The 18,313-nt window shown below is 30.4% G+C and overlaps 2 protein-coding genes across 5 annotated transcripts in view; one reads left to right on the forward strand and one right to left on the reverse strand.

The window, feature by feature from the left end:
• The first annotated feature begins 539 nt into the window (after positions 1-539).
• On the forward strand, positions 540-941 carry LOC129911147 (uncharacterized). Its single transcript, XM_055988844.1, has one exon. The coding sequence runs from the start codon at positions 540-542 to the stop codon at positions 939-941; it is 402 nt and encodes a 133-aa protein (XP_055844819.1).
• A 5,897-nt stretch (positions 942-6,838) lies between these two features.
• The window catches only part of LOC129914553 (protein spinster), a 47,844-nt gene continuing 36,369 nt past the window's right edge, over positions 6,839-18,313 (reverse strand). For 3 of the 4 annotated variants that reach the window (XM_055993887.1, XM_055993896.1, XM_055993871.1), the window contains 6 exons: positions 15,300-15,626; positions 14,944-15,205; positions 10,725-10,823; positions 10,496-10,657; positions 10,294-10,435; positions 6,839-7,447 (listed from right to left, as the gene is read on the reverse strand). In XM_055993887.1, coding sequence (XP_055849862.1) covers positions 7,392-7,447; positions 10,294-10,435; positions 10,496-10,657; positions 10,725-10,823; positions 14,944-15,205; positions 15,300-15,626 — 1,048 coding nt within the window. In that variant the 3' untranslated portion in view covers positions 6,839-7,391. Of the gene's footprint in view, positions 7,448-10,293; positions 10,436-10,495; positions 10,658-10,724; positions 10,824-14,482; positions 14,745-14,943; positions 15,206-15,299; positions 15,627-18,313 lie in introns of all 4 variants that reach the window. The other variant, XM_055993879.1, reaches the window with a different exon arrangement.

Below are 18,313 nucleotides of genomic sequence, written 5' to 3' on the forward strand. Positions count from 1 at the left end.
TAAACTAGCTCAATTACGTGCACATTTTTAAACTATTAAAAAAAAACATACTTTACAAGATTGGATCAGAAATTTATTGCATAAGAAATTATATACCTACCCATCTTCACTTTCGCTTTTAATTTATTTACGTTTTTCTGGTTATTTAGTGATTTATTGATTAAATTTCTTACCACAAAATTGCAATTGCTATATAATTTTCATAGCATCAATTCATCAATAATTGTAAGCCCATTTATTTTTTAAATATTTCCTTATTCAGAAAAAAAAAAAAAATAAATAACTACCACATATTATTTCTACATTTTAATCATTCGTTTGTAGAAAACCCCAAAGTTAGTTCGAGTTTACTAGCACCTATGTATATGAATTGTTAGCGTCAATGTGTCCGAAGAAACCAATTATCCTTTATTAATTTCATTGATAATTAAATGTATGAAATTAACGGCGTTAAAATTATTCTTTTTACTCAAAATCTTATAAAAACTTGAGATTCATTGGAAATTCACTAGTAAGGACGTGATCTTTGATTCGAAAAGATGTTGTACAACTTTATTTCGCTCGTTACCCTAGTGGTTTTAACTCTAACTCCTGCTACGAGTGATCCAACATTTAAGAAGAAGAAAGGCGGAGGTGGTGGTGGGAGAGGAGGTGGTGGTGGCGGTGTGATATTTGTATCAGCACCTGCCCATCCAGCGCCAGCACCAGTTTACGCTCCAGCACCACATCCTCAACCAATTTACATTCCAATTCCGAAGCCAATTTTCGTTCCAGTTCCAGCACCACCTCCGCGTCCACCACCACCTCCACCAAGACCAGTTGTTTTTGTTCCACATCCTGTGTATGTTCCAGCTCCTGCTCCAAGACCGCCACCACCACCAGCATACCATCCTCCTCCAGCACCGCCTTGTTGTCAACCGGCTCCTTGTTGCCATGGTTAATAAAGCAAAAGGACAATTATTTTATTTACCTACATTAAGATTATTAATAACAAACAAAAATGCAGCTGAAAAATAAAAACTTGAATTTAATTTAATATTGAATATAAAGTAGTAATAAAATATCACAAATCTTATATCATGAACAAACTAGAACCATAAAATATGATTTTCCAAGATTTTTCGAAGTATCTAGTGTCAGAAATGGTGTTATCGCAGTGAGCAGTGATCTTGATCTTCTTCTATTTACTTACAGGACTTTTTCGCTCAGGCTCATTTTCGTTTTTAGTGGAAATTTTATTTAAAAGGAATTAATTTTTTGTAACAAAAATTGTTTTTCATCAAGATAAAGTAGGTTTATATAAAAAAATAGCGGTATTAACAAAAAAAAAAACAAATAAAATTTTTTTAAAAATCACAAAAAAATTAAAAAATTGCCAGTCGGATTTTTTTTGAAAAACTTATTTTTTATTTTTATTTTCGAAAAATGGATTATCAAAACTTTGATTTTCGTAAAACAAAAATATTATTTTTTTCTAACACTTAACTTTTTTGTTTTAATTATTTTGTATTTGAGTTTTTAACGTAGGTACCTAAGTTAAAAAAAAATTCATTGAAATGGGTTGGGTTGTCTAGGAGGAATTCGAAAAAAAAAAAAATAAAATTCATTCAAATTTCAGTTAATAACTATTTTCGAAGAAACCTCTTTTCATAAAAAAGATAGAAATTATCCAAAATGAACACTTGAACTTTTTTCAAAAACGTTGGAGCCGTTTACCAAAAAATTGGAATTTTATAGGGACAAGTTAAAGCTGATAAAGAAAAGGGAAGAGGAAAAAAAATTTAAATCAACAATTTACTGTATTTCATGCGATTTCAAGCATGAACAACTATTCTTTGTTAAATGTACAGGGTGTCCCACAGTCACTGACCCAAATGAAAACCATGGATTCCTGAGGTCATTTTAAGTCGAAAAACTTAAGTGGAAATTTTCTCGTTTTCGTCCCGTTTTCAAGTTATGACGTTTTTAATGATTTTTGCTCTCTTTTCCTTTTACTGATCTTATCTTTGCCAAACGAATTCGAATGATATTTTTTACAACTAATCAAGCGCAAAAAATTAATACTCATTAACGTGTTTTTTTTTTACTTAATTGATACGAAAGTGTAAAAAACAACTTAAAAAACGAAGAAAATTGTGTTTGATGCAAAATGGCGGAGAAACGGTTATCCGCAGAAAAAAAAGTTTTGAGATAAATTCTTGATTGGTTGTAAAAAAAATCATCAGAATCAGACGTCGTTTGGCAAAGATAAGACCAGTTAAAGGAAAAGAGAGCAAAAATCATTAAACACGTCATAACTCGAAAACGGGATGAAAACGAGAAAATTGCCACTTAAGTTTTTCGACTTAAAATGACCTCAGGAATCCATGGTTTTCATTTGGGGAGGTGACTGTGGGACGCCGCGCCGTGTATTATTTTTCGTTTTGTATTTGTTGCATTTAAAAATACATAAAATACATGGCTGGATCCCGGGTTCCTATTCTAAGAGTTCAAGCTGCTAATTTTTTTTCAAATTTTTTTTGGAAAATCGTTAGAGCGTTTTTTTACTAAACTTGTTTTTTTATGAAAAAAAAAAACATGTAGTATAATCATTTTTATAAAAAAAAAACTGACTTCTATAGATCGAGACTTATATCACAGATTTCTCATGAATGCGGTAGTCAGAATTAAAATTTAACCACACTAAAAGCAGAAGCAAAAAGAATCATCAAAAACGATTCACCCGGCCGAATCTTTTGAGATAACACATAATCTAAAAAAAATACAGAAGAATTGGGAACATCCCCCCTTTTTGGAAGTCCGTAAAAAAAATCTTGGTAAGGTATAGCATATTTTGCACTATAACCACATTTTTAAATAAATCTATGTCCCGTTTTCGAAAATCGAAGTTTAAAAAAAAATCCCAATTAGTTTTTACCCAAAAATATTAATTTCCAAAATTTTTTTTTGAATTGTACAAAAACTATAAAATGGTTTGGTATGGCAAAAATTGGTTGGAATTGACTAAGCCATTTGGGAGAAATTCAGACTAAAAAAAAACATTTTTTTTTAACAAATTAAAACTATTCCAAATCTTAATCTTTAAAACCCCTGTTTTGTTGAACTCAAATTGTAATATTTTTCTTTCTAAGTTCATAAGTTTAACTTTGAAATTTTACATACCTACTTTTTTGAAAACTAAAACAACATCGCAAGTTTTTAAAATAGGACCAAAAAAAAAAATTCACATATTTCTGAATATTATGTACAGTACACGTTAAAACCAAATGGTTTTCTATAAAAAAAATTCTTTACTTTGGTCTCCAAGGTATATTAACTTCCCATAGGCAAATACGAGTTCATTGTGGCGTATGTGTAACTTTTTTGTATTCAAACACCAACTGTCATAGCCTTGATTGGCTAAAAGGTGATGTGAAAGAGTTATCAATACAACAGTTTTACAGTGAAAAATTAAGCAAAATTTGACTATTTAAAGGAAAACAACCAGTAATGTGTCCCTTTGTTGATACGTTAACTTCAACATGGTTAGAAGAATGTCATTTTTATGTCTTATGTTTATAAAATATTAAATAAAATAACGTTTTGGTTCCTTAGAAAAAAATTGGTTGGAATTGACTAAGCCAAGTCAATTACTAAGTAACTAAAAAAAAAGTAAAAAATATATAAAAAAACTTAAAAACATTTATATGTATAAGTATCCACATTTAATTTTTGATTTAATTTCTAAAAAAAAAAAATCGACTACGATCTCAAGCTTTATGAAGCGCGATATGAATAATATGCTATGATCTGTGCAATGAGACTAGTTACCATCCATAAAATTTAATTCATTAAAATAACCAGCTTCCCCACAATTTTGTTAAGTAATTTTTTGGCCGCTGATCTACCAATTGATTGTTATAATATAAATACCATACTGCAATCACCCATGCACTTGATTTTATTCAATAGCTACACAACCTCATTAAAGTGACCAATCTCTTGAAACTTGTGTCTGCCTACCATCTGACTTAGTATGTCTTCCTGTTGGAAGTAAGCACAAAGTTGTCATTACATTTCATCAAAGTTTAACTTACTGCTAACGGTTCATTGAAGAAGTTGTTGGTTAAAATAATTCCATAAATGCAGTAGGTATTTCTTGGAATTTGCGGAAACCTATTTTTTGACTTACTTCATGACATAGTTCCTAAACGGTTTTGTTTACGTGTGGTATGTGAAAATACGGGGACTCCTGTACTAAGATGCAGTAGCGGCAGTACCACTTCCTATAATCCAGTTTAAGCAAAAGTGCTTATATGAAAACTGGAACATGGTACACTTTGGAGTATATTCACAACTGTGTAAGCAATTGGTACTTACTTTTGGATTTGGCGGAAATATTGTTAGATATCTTTTTATGTTTTAATCAATAGCGGTGCTTTAACTGGGTAGAGAAAACTTCTGTCAATGACCAAGCTGTAACTGTAATAGCCCCGAGTGGATTGGTATTTAACATCTAGATGAGGCTCATTTGCTATTATAATTCAGTGGCGGGTCGTTAGCTTCAGTTCAGTTCCTTTGTTTCCTGTTCCTGAGTTAACTCCTTGATTTATTTATAAATCAATTGGTTTTAGCTTAAAATGTCTTAACTACGTGAACAGTATGGATAGGATATGCGCCTTAGTCTGATGGGTTTCAATACAGATCTTGAAAAAAAATATCAGAAAAATAAGGATAGCGCTTTAGTGGTAAAATCGGGTTTTTGGATTTTTTTCAAGATTCCGAGAAAATCACGTTTGACAGTTGGGGTAAATTTTTTTTTCGAAAACTCCCCCAATCTTTGAAAGCTCCTGGAAGCCAAACCGCTTGAGAACAATTTGGGAGTGATGCCAAATGATAGCTTGTATCATGGGCCTACGCTTTGCACATTGTCAGATTTAAAAAAAAATCATCTTCCATGTTAAACTTTCTCATCATGCCTATTTTTTTCAGAATCGGGCTTAACTTTTTTGTTACCTTTAAGTTTTCCCGGTTTGAGAACGCGGGCACCTACAGGGATGGGAGTTGTACCCAAATGTAGGTTAGAGTCCCCGCCACCTTTTGGCATCAAAAATATATGAGATATTGCCGTTTGAAGTTGGGCGGGCGGAAACGCTTCTGGAAGCTGAATGATTTGACCTAGATATTAGAACATTGGTCTCCTGAAATATTCGAAATTGAATTGGTTGTGCTTGTCGTCCCAGCGACATCAAATCACAGTGAAAACACATTTTCGTCTCTAGATTTTACTTCAAACGAAAAGAGATATAATCTTGGGTCTAAAGAACTTTAAGAGTCTATTTAGTTCATAAACTTAGAAAAAACATCCTTTTCATATTTATTTTTGCAATATAAAGACATTCTTGACATATTCGACATTTTCCTTTGAATTGACCATTTTTGATTTATTTTCAGCGAAAACGGTTAAAGGTTGACCTTTTCCATTTATTTTTTTGTAAAAATTTCAACCATTGAGAGATATTTAAAAAAATAAAAAATAAATCTCAAGCGATAACCTTTATTTTTGATTTTTAAAAATAAATCTCAAACCTTAACCGAAACTATTTAAAGTAATGTGGTAACTCTCAGAGAGAAACCGATTGAAAATAAAGGTTGACTGTTATTTCTGGTCTCTGCTGGAGAGTGTCTTAAAATGATCGCCTTCCAAGTTTGAAACGAATCGGCCAAATCGTATACAGTAGAAGATGCGTAGTCAGACGGCATTCTCTATCATTGTAATGTCATGTTTGATTGTTTGTTATCTGAACTTTTATTTTTACGAATGCTTACATAATGAAGTAAGCTTCGTACATTATATTTCCGATGTTCATGAGACAAAAATCTTATATTCGAAAGACACCGAAAATGAAAACTTCATTGCGTTGGCATCAGACAACTTTTAGGACGATATTCTAGATATTTCTAATTCATACTTACTTTGACATTTTAAAATAATTCAACATCCTTAATGCACAAAAGATTTACATTAAAAAAGTCGCAATCGTTTTCCAGATTCAATATCCACAACTAAAATCATTGACACAGGACAGCTCCAAAACAAAAAATTAGGTTGATCAGAAACAAATAAAAAACAAATAAGTTTTTAATGTTGCATGTTTTTTTTTATTTATAATAATAACAATTTCCAAATTAATAAGAAAGACTATAGCTCCATTGGGTACTGTTCATTTGTATGAAATTTCATTAAATTGTATTTTGGGGGTATTTTTCGTTACCGAAATAGTCTTGAAAATTCCAACAAAATTCACAATGCACTAGAGGACCTTTTATAATATTATTTAGTATTTACAGAGTGAAATTTTTTAAATTGAAAAATTTTAACAATTTCGAAAAAAAATTAGGCGGTTGTTAAAAATAAAATAAAAACCAATTTAAATCATCGACCAATTATGTATTAATTTTGTTTACATACAAATAATTTTATCAACACCACCGTCCATTACAATATTAATCATTCTTATCTAAATTGTTTTCTCTAAAATCTATTAATAAAACGAAACAAAAAAAAAAAATAAATACAATTTTTAGATTTATTTATTACTTATTACCAGCAGTCTTGTTCCAAAGCCTAATATTATTCATAGGTTTTTTTTTTAAAGGATTTTTCATTTGTTAATTTAATGCAACAACAATTTATCTTTTTAATTTAATTTAAAAATAATTTCAATTTTTCTTTTTAATTATAGATTGACACCAGAAACGGCAGCATTTTATATATTGTCTTTTTATATAATAATAAAAAAAATCTTAACATTTATTTAAATTCTAGTTAAACTATCTAAAAAAGCAAAACAAAAAATTTCTTTATTTTATTATCTATTTGCATGTTACCTACGAGACAGAGGTAAGATTTATGCAAATTGGAATAATTGATTTTTATTTATTGAGCAATCATTTATTTTATTTTTTTCATCTTACCACAAACAGGACGACATAGGACATAGACTTTGGATAATTGTTTCTTTTCAATATATCGACAAGATTGTCTTGTTTGTGGATATTTTATTTTAAATTACATTTAAATGATTTCATTATGAACCATATTTACAATATGTGTGTATGTATACTTAATACTAAAATTATATAATATTAGAACGCTGTCACGTAACTTAATTATTATAATGATATAAAGCATATTTATACCGTGACTAAGGAAAACATCTTTGCAAAAAAAAAAACAAAATCAGAATGAGTTTTTTTAGTAGATTTAGTAAGAGAGTGCACTTTTTGTAACTTCTAACCTACGTTATACTTCTTAAGATGCATATAATGTAAGACTACTGTGTATGCATAGGCACGTGTTTTTCATGCATCTTACAGCTAATTTTCTTTTTAGGATGGATTGCAGTAACTTATGACATCTGTTCAATATTCATGGGCATTTGGCTTTGTGCTGCAATTTGGCTATCTGAAAATAGAAAAACATAGTAAAAGATTAATATGGAAAAGAGTAACTTTAAAAAAATATGCAAATGTAAGAAGACCTAAAGTGTAAAATTTTAGCTCAACAAACGAAACGCCTTCACAAAAAAACAAAAAAGGACTTCAGGGAAAGATTACTCATATATTCACAATAAAATATAAAAAATAATCGCAGAGAACAAAAATAATTTTGAAAATCTGGGTTCATTCAAGACGTTAAGTTAAAACTTTGAAAAAAAAAAAGCACTGGCATATTTATTAAATGTAATTTTCACAAAACTGTTAGTACAAGGCTCATGGCACGTTTCCCACGAAACTGCTCTGTCCTGTCCTGATATAATTATTTTTTCGTTGACCGGAATATGCAACAAACCAGTCACAGGTTAAAATGGCTTGGAAGGAAAAATTTTGAAAAAAAAATCCTTAAATTCAGAACCCTAACTTTTGTGAACGTGATCCTCCTTGATTGTTTACATCTTCTATTCAGGTTTAATGAGTATTTCTGCTTATCTGTTATTCACACCCAATTGAATTTAAAGTCGCCATTTAATATGGGAAATTTTTAATGGCGACTTTAAATAAAGTTAATAAATTAATGTTAAAATTTGTCCATACAAATTTGGAAAAAAATTAAACTTCATTTTTTTATAGAAAATACGACTATGTAATTATAAAATTAATTTGCGCTTTAAAAAAAAGCCTGCAAGCTTTTTGACAAAAAAAATCAAAAAAATTATTTATCAAAATCATTGAAAGTCCAGGATCGCATTTATGCATAGAATGGACACATAGATTCGTCCTGATAACCATTTACTCGAAATTATTTGCCTGGCGACTGGCGTTGACATCAGACATCAGTTTGGATACATAGGAGTATGTACGAGTAAGCGATTGAACAATTAGGAAACGACCTAAGAAGCACATCTTACTGCAAAAAAGTTCTTATTCGGACCCGAACTAACTGAGAATCATTAACATGGCGACTTAAATGGAGGCGAATTATTTGTTCGCAAGAGTGCAGACGAACTAGCTCGATTGCACAGCGCAAGAAGAGCGGTCGAGTTCCTCAGGTAAGTCTGTATTGCCACGACTCATCGTGATGGGTTCAACAGTGATAAAACCGCTTTTCATTTTTTTCTATTACATATTTATACACCTTGCTTGAGCAAAAGTGGTTAGAGCGAGAAATCTAGCTCCTGAAACAATAACTGACCTGAAAACTGAACTGCTCAAAAACAAAGAAACGTCAGCGAACTCAACAGGTCATTGAACATTAATTTACAAGGGAGAAGAGTGCTAAATATTAGCTGTGTTTTTTTTTTAGAATTAATATCCGTATCCGCAGTTGGAGTTTACATGTATTTCATAAACAAAACGCAGCTTCCAACAGGAATAGAAGCTAAATCAAGTTGCGAATATAGTTTTGACAAAGTACATTAGTTTCTATTTTTTTTTTCTTGATGCGTGCATAAAAAGCTTTGTTCAAATTTTGATATTTTGGAAACCCTACTGCGCATAGCTTAGCCAAAAAACACAGATATTGAGATTTGAAAAAAAAATAACACTTGAGTTTCTTTAAACTATGTGTTTAATTTGTGAGCCATTCAATCTTCAAATTTCAATTTATTTTCCGCTTTAATTATGACGATTATCTCTTACGGCTATATTATTCACTAGTTTAAAAAATACATCTGGATATAAAGAAATTGAAATGTTAAAAATAAATCCAAATCCATAATATTCACTATCACAGAGAGATAAAAATAGTCATTTTTAACTATTTTTAAACTATTTTCATAGTTAAAATCGGGATAACTATTTTGGATTTGGATTTATTTTTAACATTTGACAATTTTACATCCAAATGTATTTTTTAAACTAGTGAATAATATGGCCGTTAAATACAGGAATTGATTTGAAGGAGATTCTATTTTATTGCATGTGAGTAAATCAATGTAAAGTTACCTATTTTTTTAATCTTCATTAACAAGTTTTTTTGGGAGATTTCCTCATGATAATTCAAAAATCTAAAGATCTACATATATTCAAAGGTCTGAAAATGTTGAGTGTTTAACTTAGGGCTCAGTTATAGCTATGAGTAAAATCCATCAGTAAAATTTTTTTTTTAGCTATTTTAAACTTTTATTTTGAGCAAAATATTGATGAAATAAGTTGAAAGCTTATTTAAACTATTTTTTTTTTCAAAAAGAAAAGCAATGCATATGATGTTAAATTTTATTTACAAATCCATTTAATAAATTTTACTGATGAAGTCATATTTTACTAAACAGCTGATTGCTAAATGCCAAAAAAAAATCGATTTCGTTTTACTGATGGCGTTTCATTTTTGTACTGTTCGGTGCCATCATTAAAAAGAACTACTGAAGCAATGATCAGTAAAAAAATTGTTTGGGAAGCGAATGTAAAAAAACATTTAATTTGATGACGTAAATTTACTGGTAGCTATAAATGCTCATCAGTAAAACATTTCAGATTCCTGATGTTTCTATTTTATCTGATGGATTTTACTTTAAGCCGTGTTTTATTGGTAACTCAGTTCTTAGCTCAGTAAAATTTTGCACGGGAAACAACAACAAATGATTGCTAAAGATAAACAAAAGTTTTTTATTTGTTGGTTTACAGAGAATTTTTTTTCTAGGCTTATAGGTTTTTGACCCTTCAACAATAAAAGATTAGTAATAATAAATAAAAGTAATTGTTTGTTGTTGTTTACAGATTAAAATGTTAACTCAGTAAAATACTGAGTACCAATAAAACACGGCTATAGATAGCTATAACTGAGGCCTCACTTTAAAATAAAAAAGAACTTACCTATTACAGCCTGACTAGCTTTCGTTTTGTCCTTAATAATGAACGCCGCTGTTAATAGGAAGAAAATACCACCAATAACTTCAACAAAACTGGTTGAAAACAAAGCATATTGTAATGCTTCGAATTTTGTTAGATTTGTATCCTTTAAAGAAAAAAAAATAATTAGTAACAATTTCAAAGCCTTAAACATTTAGAAATTTACCTCATCAACAATAATTGAAGGAAGAGGATTTATTGCTAACGTTGCCATCTCAGTTGTTGTAGCATTTTCTAGTGATAGCGACAAACTCTCCAATCCATTGCTAACAAACGCACTGGTTGTATGGGCTGAATTTCTCAAGTGCTTCTTAATTGCTTCAGATAACTAGAAAAAAAGAAAACAAAAATCAGTATTATTTGGTAAGAATTTTTGAAAAATTCAAATAACTTACCACTCCAACTAGATATGGACTTCCAGCATCACCAAATGCATGTGAAATGAGAATTTGGAAGGCTTCTGCCGTTGATCGTCTTGTTGGCACCACAACGTACTGAAGATAATTTTTAAATTTTAATTAATAATAAGAATAAGTTTTAAAAATTACAAACAAGAAGGAATGAGAAGTGTACAGAGAATGTCATTAAAAATTGCTATTCAAATAAATTAAAAAGTGTAACGGAAAGCATTGTTATTTACATTACATAAAGCTCTCAAAAGATGGTGCTGATTTGTAGAAAAATTTAAACGCATTTCGCTTTGAAAAATGGTTTGTGTAGGAGGAAAATTATAAATTCTAAACAAATAAATAGGTTTGGATACTTGCTCCATTTTTATATTAGTGGAGAGATTTATAAGTGGAAAAGCATACTTTTAGGCGAATCAGTTTAAATTAAATTGGGGCAAATGTTTTTGGAGTGCATATTAATTCGAATTTTAAGATGTTCATTTTTTCTAACCGTTAAATTTGTGTAATTTGAAAATCATCACTCTTGCCCGGAAGAATTTTATTATCATGAGTGAATGGTGATGCATGTTTTTTTTATATTTAGATTTTTTTTTGAAAAAAAAAAAAAAAAAATTAATATAAGCAAAAGATTTAAAAAAAGCGATATTCGATTTAACAAGAAATTTAAGCAATTTTTTTTAAGAACAAATCTAGCTACTGGCAGTTAACTGTTGTTATTGGTGGAATGAATGAAAGAATTTGCTTAAAATTAAAGAAAAAAACTTAAATAAAATCTAGAAAAACTAAATTTGTTTGGCTAAGTCACTAAGTTGAATTAAAATTAATTTCAAATAAGGTGGTATGGGTTATTTTAAAGGAAACCTTAAAAAAATGTTCAAAGAATATTTTCTAAGTGTTGTTCAGCAACATTTTGTTTTACGGTAGATTTGATTTACAATCAAATAGTAGTCGCTTGCAATAAATGAACTTTAGATTATTGCATTGTAAAAAAGCATTAAATTGATGGTTTATAGTTAAATCCGTCTGCAATTGTTTGTTGTTCGATGTAATATGAATTCATGTAACTTCAAGTATTAATTTACGTCAACTTATCTATTGATTAAACATCATTACTGGTATTTACCTTTCCTCTCAAGAATAGGTACTTCAACTGAAATTAAATACTAACTGCACATTTATGACTACGAAATGTAAAAATAGAATGAAATTATAGACTAAGAGTAAGCTTTTACATAAGACTTGTTTGTATAAAAATCATTCGAGTCGATGCAATATTGAAATTTACTATTCATAAAATAAAATTTTAAACTTTAAATCATTTTTTCGGACTGAGGCTATATGAATTTCTTTACCTAAGTATTTTTAGTGAGTTGGGAGTGGCTTTAGAGGAGGAGTGCTGTTTCACTATATAAAAGAAATAAGAGATAGAAAGGTTACATTGCGATGATGTTTAAAATAAATCAGTTGTTTCTGAAATTGTGTTATAAAGTTTGAGTTTTATTTTTTGAGAAATACCTGACCAAACATCAGGATAGTATTTGTTAAGGGCGGACGTAGTCTCCATAAATAGAAGTAGAGAATTTCTAGCAACCTTTAAGAAATCATGTGGAAATTTTAAAGATAATCGTTTACTGTCATACTAATTAATTATAGGTTGAAAAGCTTACGCAGTGTTTTTTCGAAAGCGTAAGAAAACCTCTTCAAAATAACGGTGGAGATACCATCTGAACTAACGAAGCCCATTCAAGCTCCCTAGAGAGAGCACAAATTTGACGGCTTATTTTTTCTTCAATTGGAAGATTTTAAAGGATTTATGGAAATGAAAACTTTTTTGATCTCATACAACCGAGCTAGTACGAAAAAAATATATAGTTAAATTTATAATCTTAATCTATGGATGTCCAATTGACTTTGTTAATTGAACTGGCACCAAGGACATAGGAATTGTAAACAAAAGTGAGAAGAAGAGCTCTCGATTGTCAATATACGTGTATTCGTTTCAGTAGTACACGTGTAGTTAAAAGGTAAAATACACGTGTATTTACGAAAAACGCTAAACTACTTAGAGCCGTTTGCTGAATTGAAACTAAAGCATTTATATTCAACATAAATCCTTTTGTGACAGTTTACGCAGAGGAAAAAGTAGTGATTAAGAGTTTATGTTCAACATAAAATATTTAAGTTTCAAATTTGAGGTTTTTTGGTGCAAAATGAACAAAATACAATACAAAATTGAAGTTAACCTTAGAAAGCTAACCTTCGTCGATTTGACGAACACCAATTTCATTTTTTCTGATTTTTCGGAAAAAGGAGCTTCCGATTGCACTTTTAATTCGTGTAATCCGTGTGTAAAAAAAATCCTTTTTTTGCTTTTTCTATTAAAAAAATAACTTTGTCGAGAAGTTCGAATGCATCCAGAAGTCTTCTGAAAACAAAAACTGTAAAAACGAAAACGATAAAGTTTGTTGTAAATTTGTTAAAGTGTTACGTATTATGTATATACTATGAATATTTGTGTTCGTTCTTTATGGGCTCCAAAACAATAAGTCCGTTTATAAAAAAATGTTGTGCCTTTGTCCACGAAGGTTCTTTAAGTAAGAAGTAAATTCAATGCTTGCTGACCAAAAAATAGTTCATATTTAAAACTTATGTCGGTTCGGTTATGAAAATTATATCGTTTGACCATGGACTCCTACATTGTTTGTAAAATCATGTGGAACCATTGCTTATTGTGTGAAGAAGTTCCTCAGAAAAGCCTTACTATTCTAGAAATAGAGTATTTATCGTAAATCAGGAAAAATGACATGCTAAGACTAGACACCGCCACCGAAATACTGAAAATATATCACAATGAGCCAAATCCGAAACTTCCAAGCACTTTACAGGTATTATTAATCTCTCAACCTACATCAATTCAAAAACTGAAAAGTCTTGATCATTTGAAATCCCAAAACTTTTTCAACTTGGATTGTTATTTTTTCCGACAACCTACAACCAATATCAAACTGGAGGATGTATTTCTCATGTAGAGATATGCCCTAGGAATCTTATCAATACATCAAGGGAGCAATATCTTTGAAAAATATAAATTGAAGCAGATTCTAATTTCCAACAGGATATTTTTACCATTTTCGACAAAGGGTACTTATTTTTATTTAGCTCGTCTTCAAAACTAAAAAAACAACCATAGTAATAATAATAAAAGTTTGATATAAACTACTAAAACTTTTTACTACTAAAGGTATAAGCAGATGTACACTTCTCAAAAATGTTTTAAATTACAGAATCTAAAAACTTGTACTATATTTTTAAAAATTAGATAATGTTAAATTGTACTTGTGCTTCAAGTGAATCGATCTTGGTTTTGTGTAAAGTGTAAAAAAAAAAATGATTGTGTTTGAATGTGAAATTAGTTACAAAATATGTGCTTTACAAAAAATAATAAAATACAAATCTGTCCACCACCTACCAAGAACAATAATTAACTGCATTTGTATAGTTAGATAATGTTTGTCAAATGAATTTGTGTTATGTTTAAAAAATGATTTTTTTTTTTTAAATTTAAATTTACAAATAAAAAAATAATAATTAACAAGAAAGTTTCAATAAATTTCAAAGCGATAGAATAATAAATACAAAAAAAAAAGGATTAGGAAATTGGTATAAAAAAAAAATTAAAAAAAGAAACTAATTTTCGCGTTAAAATTACAACACGCATTTTTTTTTTTTGTAAATTTCCTTACCAGCAGCATATCCGCAACAATTGCCCAGTTTAAATTTAAAGCTAATTCACCAAAAAATACCATCGTATATGCAGCTGTGCTATTTTTCGATACAACTATCATGGCACCAGCCATTAGTGGTATACTGAAAAACAGTCCAAATGCACATATTAATGGATCTGCTGTTGGTAGTCGTTTGACTAGAGCTCTTGAAATATATGCTCCCAATGGAACACCAATGATACCAGATATCATTGTTAGGGCACCAAATTTGAATGCAACTCTGAAAAATAATAGAAAATTTTTTGGAAAATTAGTCGAAATTCTTAAAAACTGCTAAAAGGATATTCCAAATTAATTAGAAGAAATTGGTAGCGTTCGTTTTTCAAGCAAATCAATAGCTCGCAGGTCTTGAGAGTTCGTTTTTCATCATTCTAGGCACACTTCTCTGTGGTTTTAGTTGGATGTAATTCTCGTCTTACCAAAAGTATATCAGCAACAATGGACCAGGTTATATTTAAAGTAATCTGTGCCAGCCATACAAACGAGTAGCACATAAATGAGCTAGTCCTTGGCAGTATCAGTGCCAAATAAACCATTGGCGATGATAGCAATAAACCACAGGCACATATATAAGGATCACAATTTGGAATAGTTCGTCGGAAATATTGAGACAAAAATGATCCCAAAGGTACACCAGCTATTCCAGCTGTCATTGCTATCAAACCGAATTGGTACGATACGCTAATAGTTTTTTTTGTTTGATTTGTTTTGAAAATTCATTATTCCTGTAATTAGAAACCAATAACTGTTTAAAGGATAAACTCAAGTTACTTACTCTTTTTGGGTTAATCCTTCATTTCCAGGTTGCATACGAAGTCCTAGATAAATGTATTTTGGTCCCCACCACGCTAAAGCACCAGCAACAAAAGTGACACATGTAAAACCCATTGTCGATAGCATAAAGGAACGATTTTTGACTAGATCCTTGACATCTTCGGTGTAGGTTGTGGTCTCGAGGTGATTGGATCCTTCACTCTCGCCACGTTCTGGATCGATGATGAGGAATATTAGTACGACGGCGATGATTCCGAGGAAGGGTGTTACACGAAGTGCCCATCGCCATGATCCAGCAAAGGCAGCTGTTTCGGCACCGACAATGTAACTGAAATTGAAAAAAACAGGTTAATGTACAAAATAAGGATATGGTGATATTAAGAAATGGAATCATTCAAACAGTTCAGGTTTCTGATGTCTCAGAGAACTTCTTCTAAACTACGGAAGTTGAGAAATTTTCTGGGAAATCTAGTTCGAGTTTTTGATATTGATGAGCACTCTAAGACATCAAAGGTTTACTGACCAGTTATTGATTTAATTTTTGTTCCCAATTATATAATAATTTGATGAAATCATTAATGCAAAAGACCAGAACCAGACAGAATTTTTTTTTCCAACAACAAAAGTTACGATAAAGAAGCTCAGAATTGAACTCTCATGTGATTTACTCAATAAACACATTTACATTGTGTGCTAGTGTGATTAAATGAATTGACATTAAGTGGAAATACCAACGCCGACGGGTTGTCGTTGCCGGTCTTTATTGGTTTATGGCTATTGAATTATAATGCATTCAATGGCATCACATGCGGGACTTGTGACTCATATTTACATTGAAACTTAAGTTTCTGGACAACACCAATACTAACTTATTCAGTCGTTGGCTAAAAGCTATGAAAGTGCCTATTGATTTTGTAAGTTAACATATTCAATGTAAAACTAGATTTTGGCGGAAAAATTGCTTTTTCTTGAAAGAAGTTGTTGATACGAGAAACTTAAAATAATGAAAGTATATTTTTAATATCATGAAATCTTTCAAACAAAATAATAGATTATTCATGCAAATAAGAATTTCTCGAGAAAGCTTATCACTTTTGCAGTAATATACAGTTAACAGTAATTTAATGACAACGGACGATGTGAATTTTGAAAATTTATTTAACGAGTAAACTGAGCTAGATATATTTGCACTTGTATTCATTTTAAATAATCAAGATTGAAGTTATGACAATACAATCGGAACGTTAAGATTTCAATATGATGAATCAGATATAAAAAATGTGTAAATTTAGGTGTCTCAAAAGAATTTACAAAAGGAAATTTTAGTTCTTGTAAAATATCGAAAAATTCATAAATCAAACTAAACTTGCAAGAAAAAATATGGAATCACTTCATTTGGTCTTTTAAAACAATAATTGGCATGGTTTAAGTACTTCTACTGAAATATTTTTGGTCTCATTTAATAGCTGGAACCGTAAACTTAAAACAAAAAATTAAAACACATTGAATTGGTGTCGTTATTCGTAGTTTTTACTAAAAATCGAAACATCACCATGAAGTTGACACAAGTACAATACATTAAAAGCCAATATCGAGTAGGCGTCCCATATTGGTTTGTGTAAATAGTTTGGTATTAAAATTGAATTCTGACATATTACGGTTTATTAGGTCTCCTAATTTTGAAAAACAAATTAAAACAAATAGGAAACTGGTAAAGAAGGTAAAAAAGCTGGACGTTTATGGTTTAGAAGATAACAGATTCGCCATAATGACTTTTCTGTGATAATGTCATTTTATTGGGATTTATGGTCATGAACAGGGATAGGATCTTGTGGACCTAAAAATTTAAAAAAAGGCAAAATAAAACTCCCAAAAAGGCAAAAAAAGGCATTTATTGAGAGAAAGCATGAAATATAAAAATTAAAAATCAACAATCATGAGTTTTTTTTTAATTTAAGGTAAAAAGCGCCAACGACCGACGAGTCAATTTTTGGCGTGCGGCCAAGCTTTTCAACTCGTGTGAACGTAAGCTGCAAGTCGGGCGATATATCGCGCGGCTAAAATCGACCTGTGAAAAGTCGGCATAAGAGTGCTTTAAAGGAGCTAAAGATACAATTAAATAATTAAAGCACTCGACATCACCCACTTCAACATTTGCCGGGAGCTCTTGATTTGTGTTCCCATTTATCACTCAATTTACTTGTTCAACTCTCTCGAGTATCTTATTGCCCAAAAAACTGATTTGTACTTCTCAACAACATCTTTTGCGACTGCCCCTTTCGCGGCTTCCAAATACCTCTTGATTGTCAAAATCTGGAAAACTTCTCCAATCGAATATTGTAAATTGAGTAAGTAAGCTTTTGAACCCTGATACGCGCAATAGAACATAGAAGGCAATAAATGGTAGCAATAGCAGACAAACAAGTTGCATAGGTAGATCTTTTTACTCGAATTTTGTTTGTGTGGGGTAATTAGTGAATCCTTAATATAGATATATTGAGTAAGTAATACCTATATTGAGTAAGTTAGCTTTTTGTTTGTATTTGAGTGTTTTGTGTGTAGGCATTACTTTAAAGACGCTAAAAAGATAAGAAACATAAAAAAAGGCAAAAAAGGCAATAACAAGAGAAAAGGCAAAAAAAGGCAATAACAAGAGAAAAGGCAAAAAAAGGCAATAACGAAAGAAAAGGCAAAATAAAATACATATATTTGGCACGAGGGGGACGTGAAACGTGTTTGTTTTTAATCTATAGTGTCGTACGATTGAGCAAGAAAAAAAAGGCAAATTCCACAACATCCTATCCCTGGTCATGAACATCTCAGGTATGTACGGTTAGTGAATTTGCAGTTAGGAGATATCTTAACGATGCCGTCTTTAACCCGATTAGCCCTTCCTAAAGTGATTATTATGGTTTCAGTCTTGATTTAAAGCTAATGAATCAAACTTTTCATGATTTTATACTTCTGCTCAATAAACAATTCTTTCACTTTAACAATGGTTAAGAGTTAACAAAA

Source organism: Episyrphus balteatus, chromosome 1 (genome assembly GCF_945859705.1).
Source record: "Episyrphus balteatus chromosome 1, idEpiBalt1.1, whole genome shotgun sequence".
Taxonomy (NCBI): Eukaryota; Metazoa; Arthropoda; class Insecta; order Diptera; family Syrphidae; genus Episyrphus; species Episyrphus balteatus.

What these genes read in the sequence shown, in the direction of transcription:
- LOC129911147 (XM_055988844.1), top strand. Translation starts at nt 540, where the DNA reads ATGTTGTACAACTTTATTTCGCTCGTTACCCTAGTGGTTTTAACTCTA.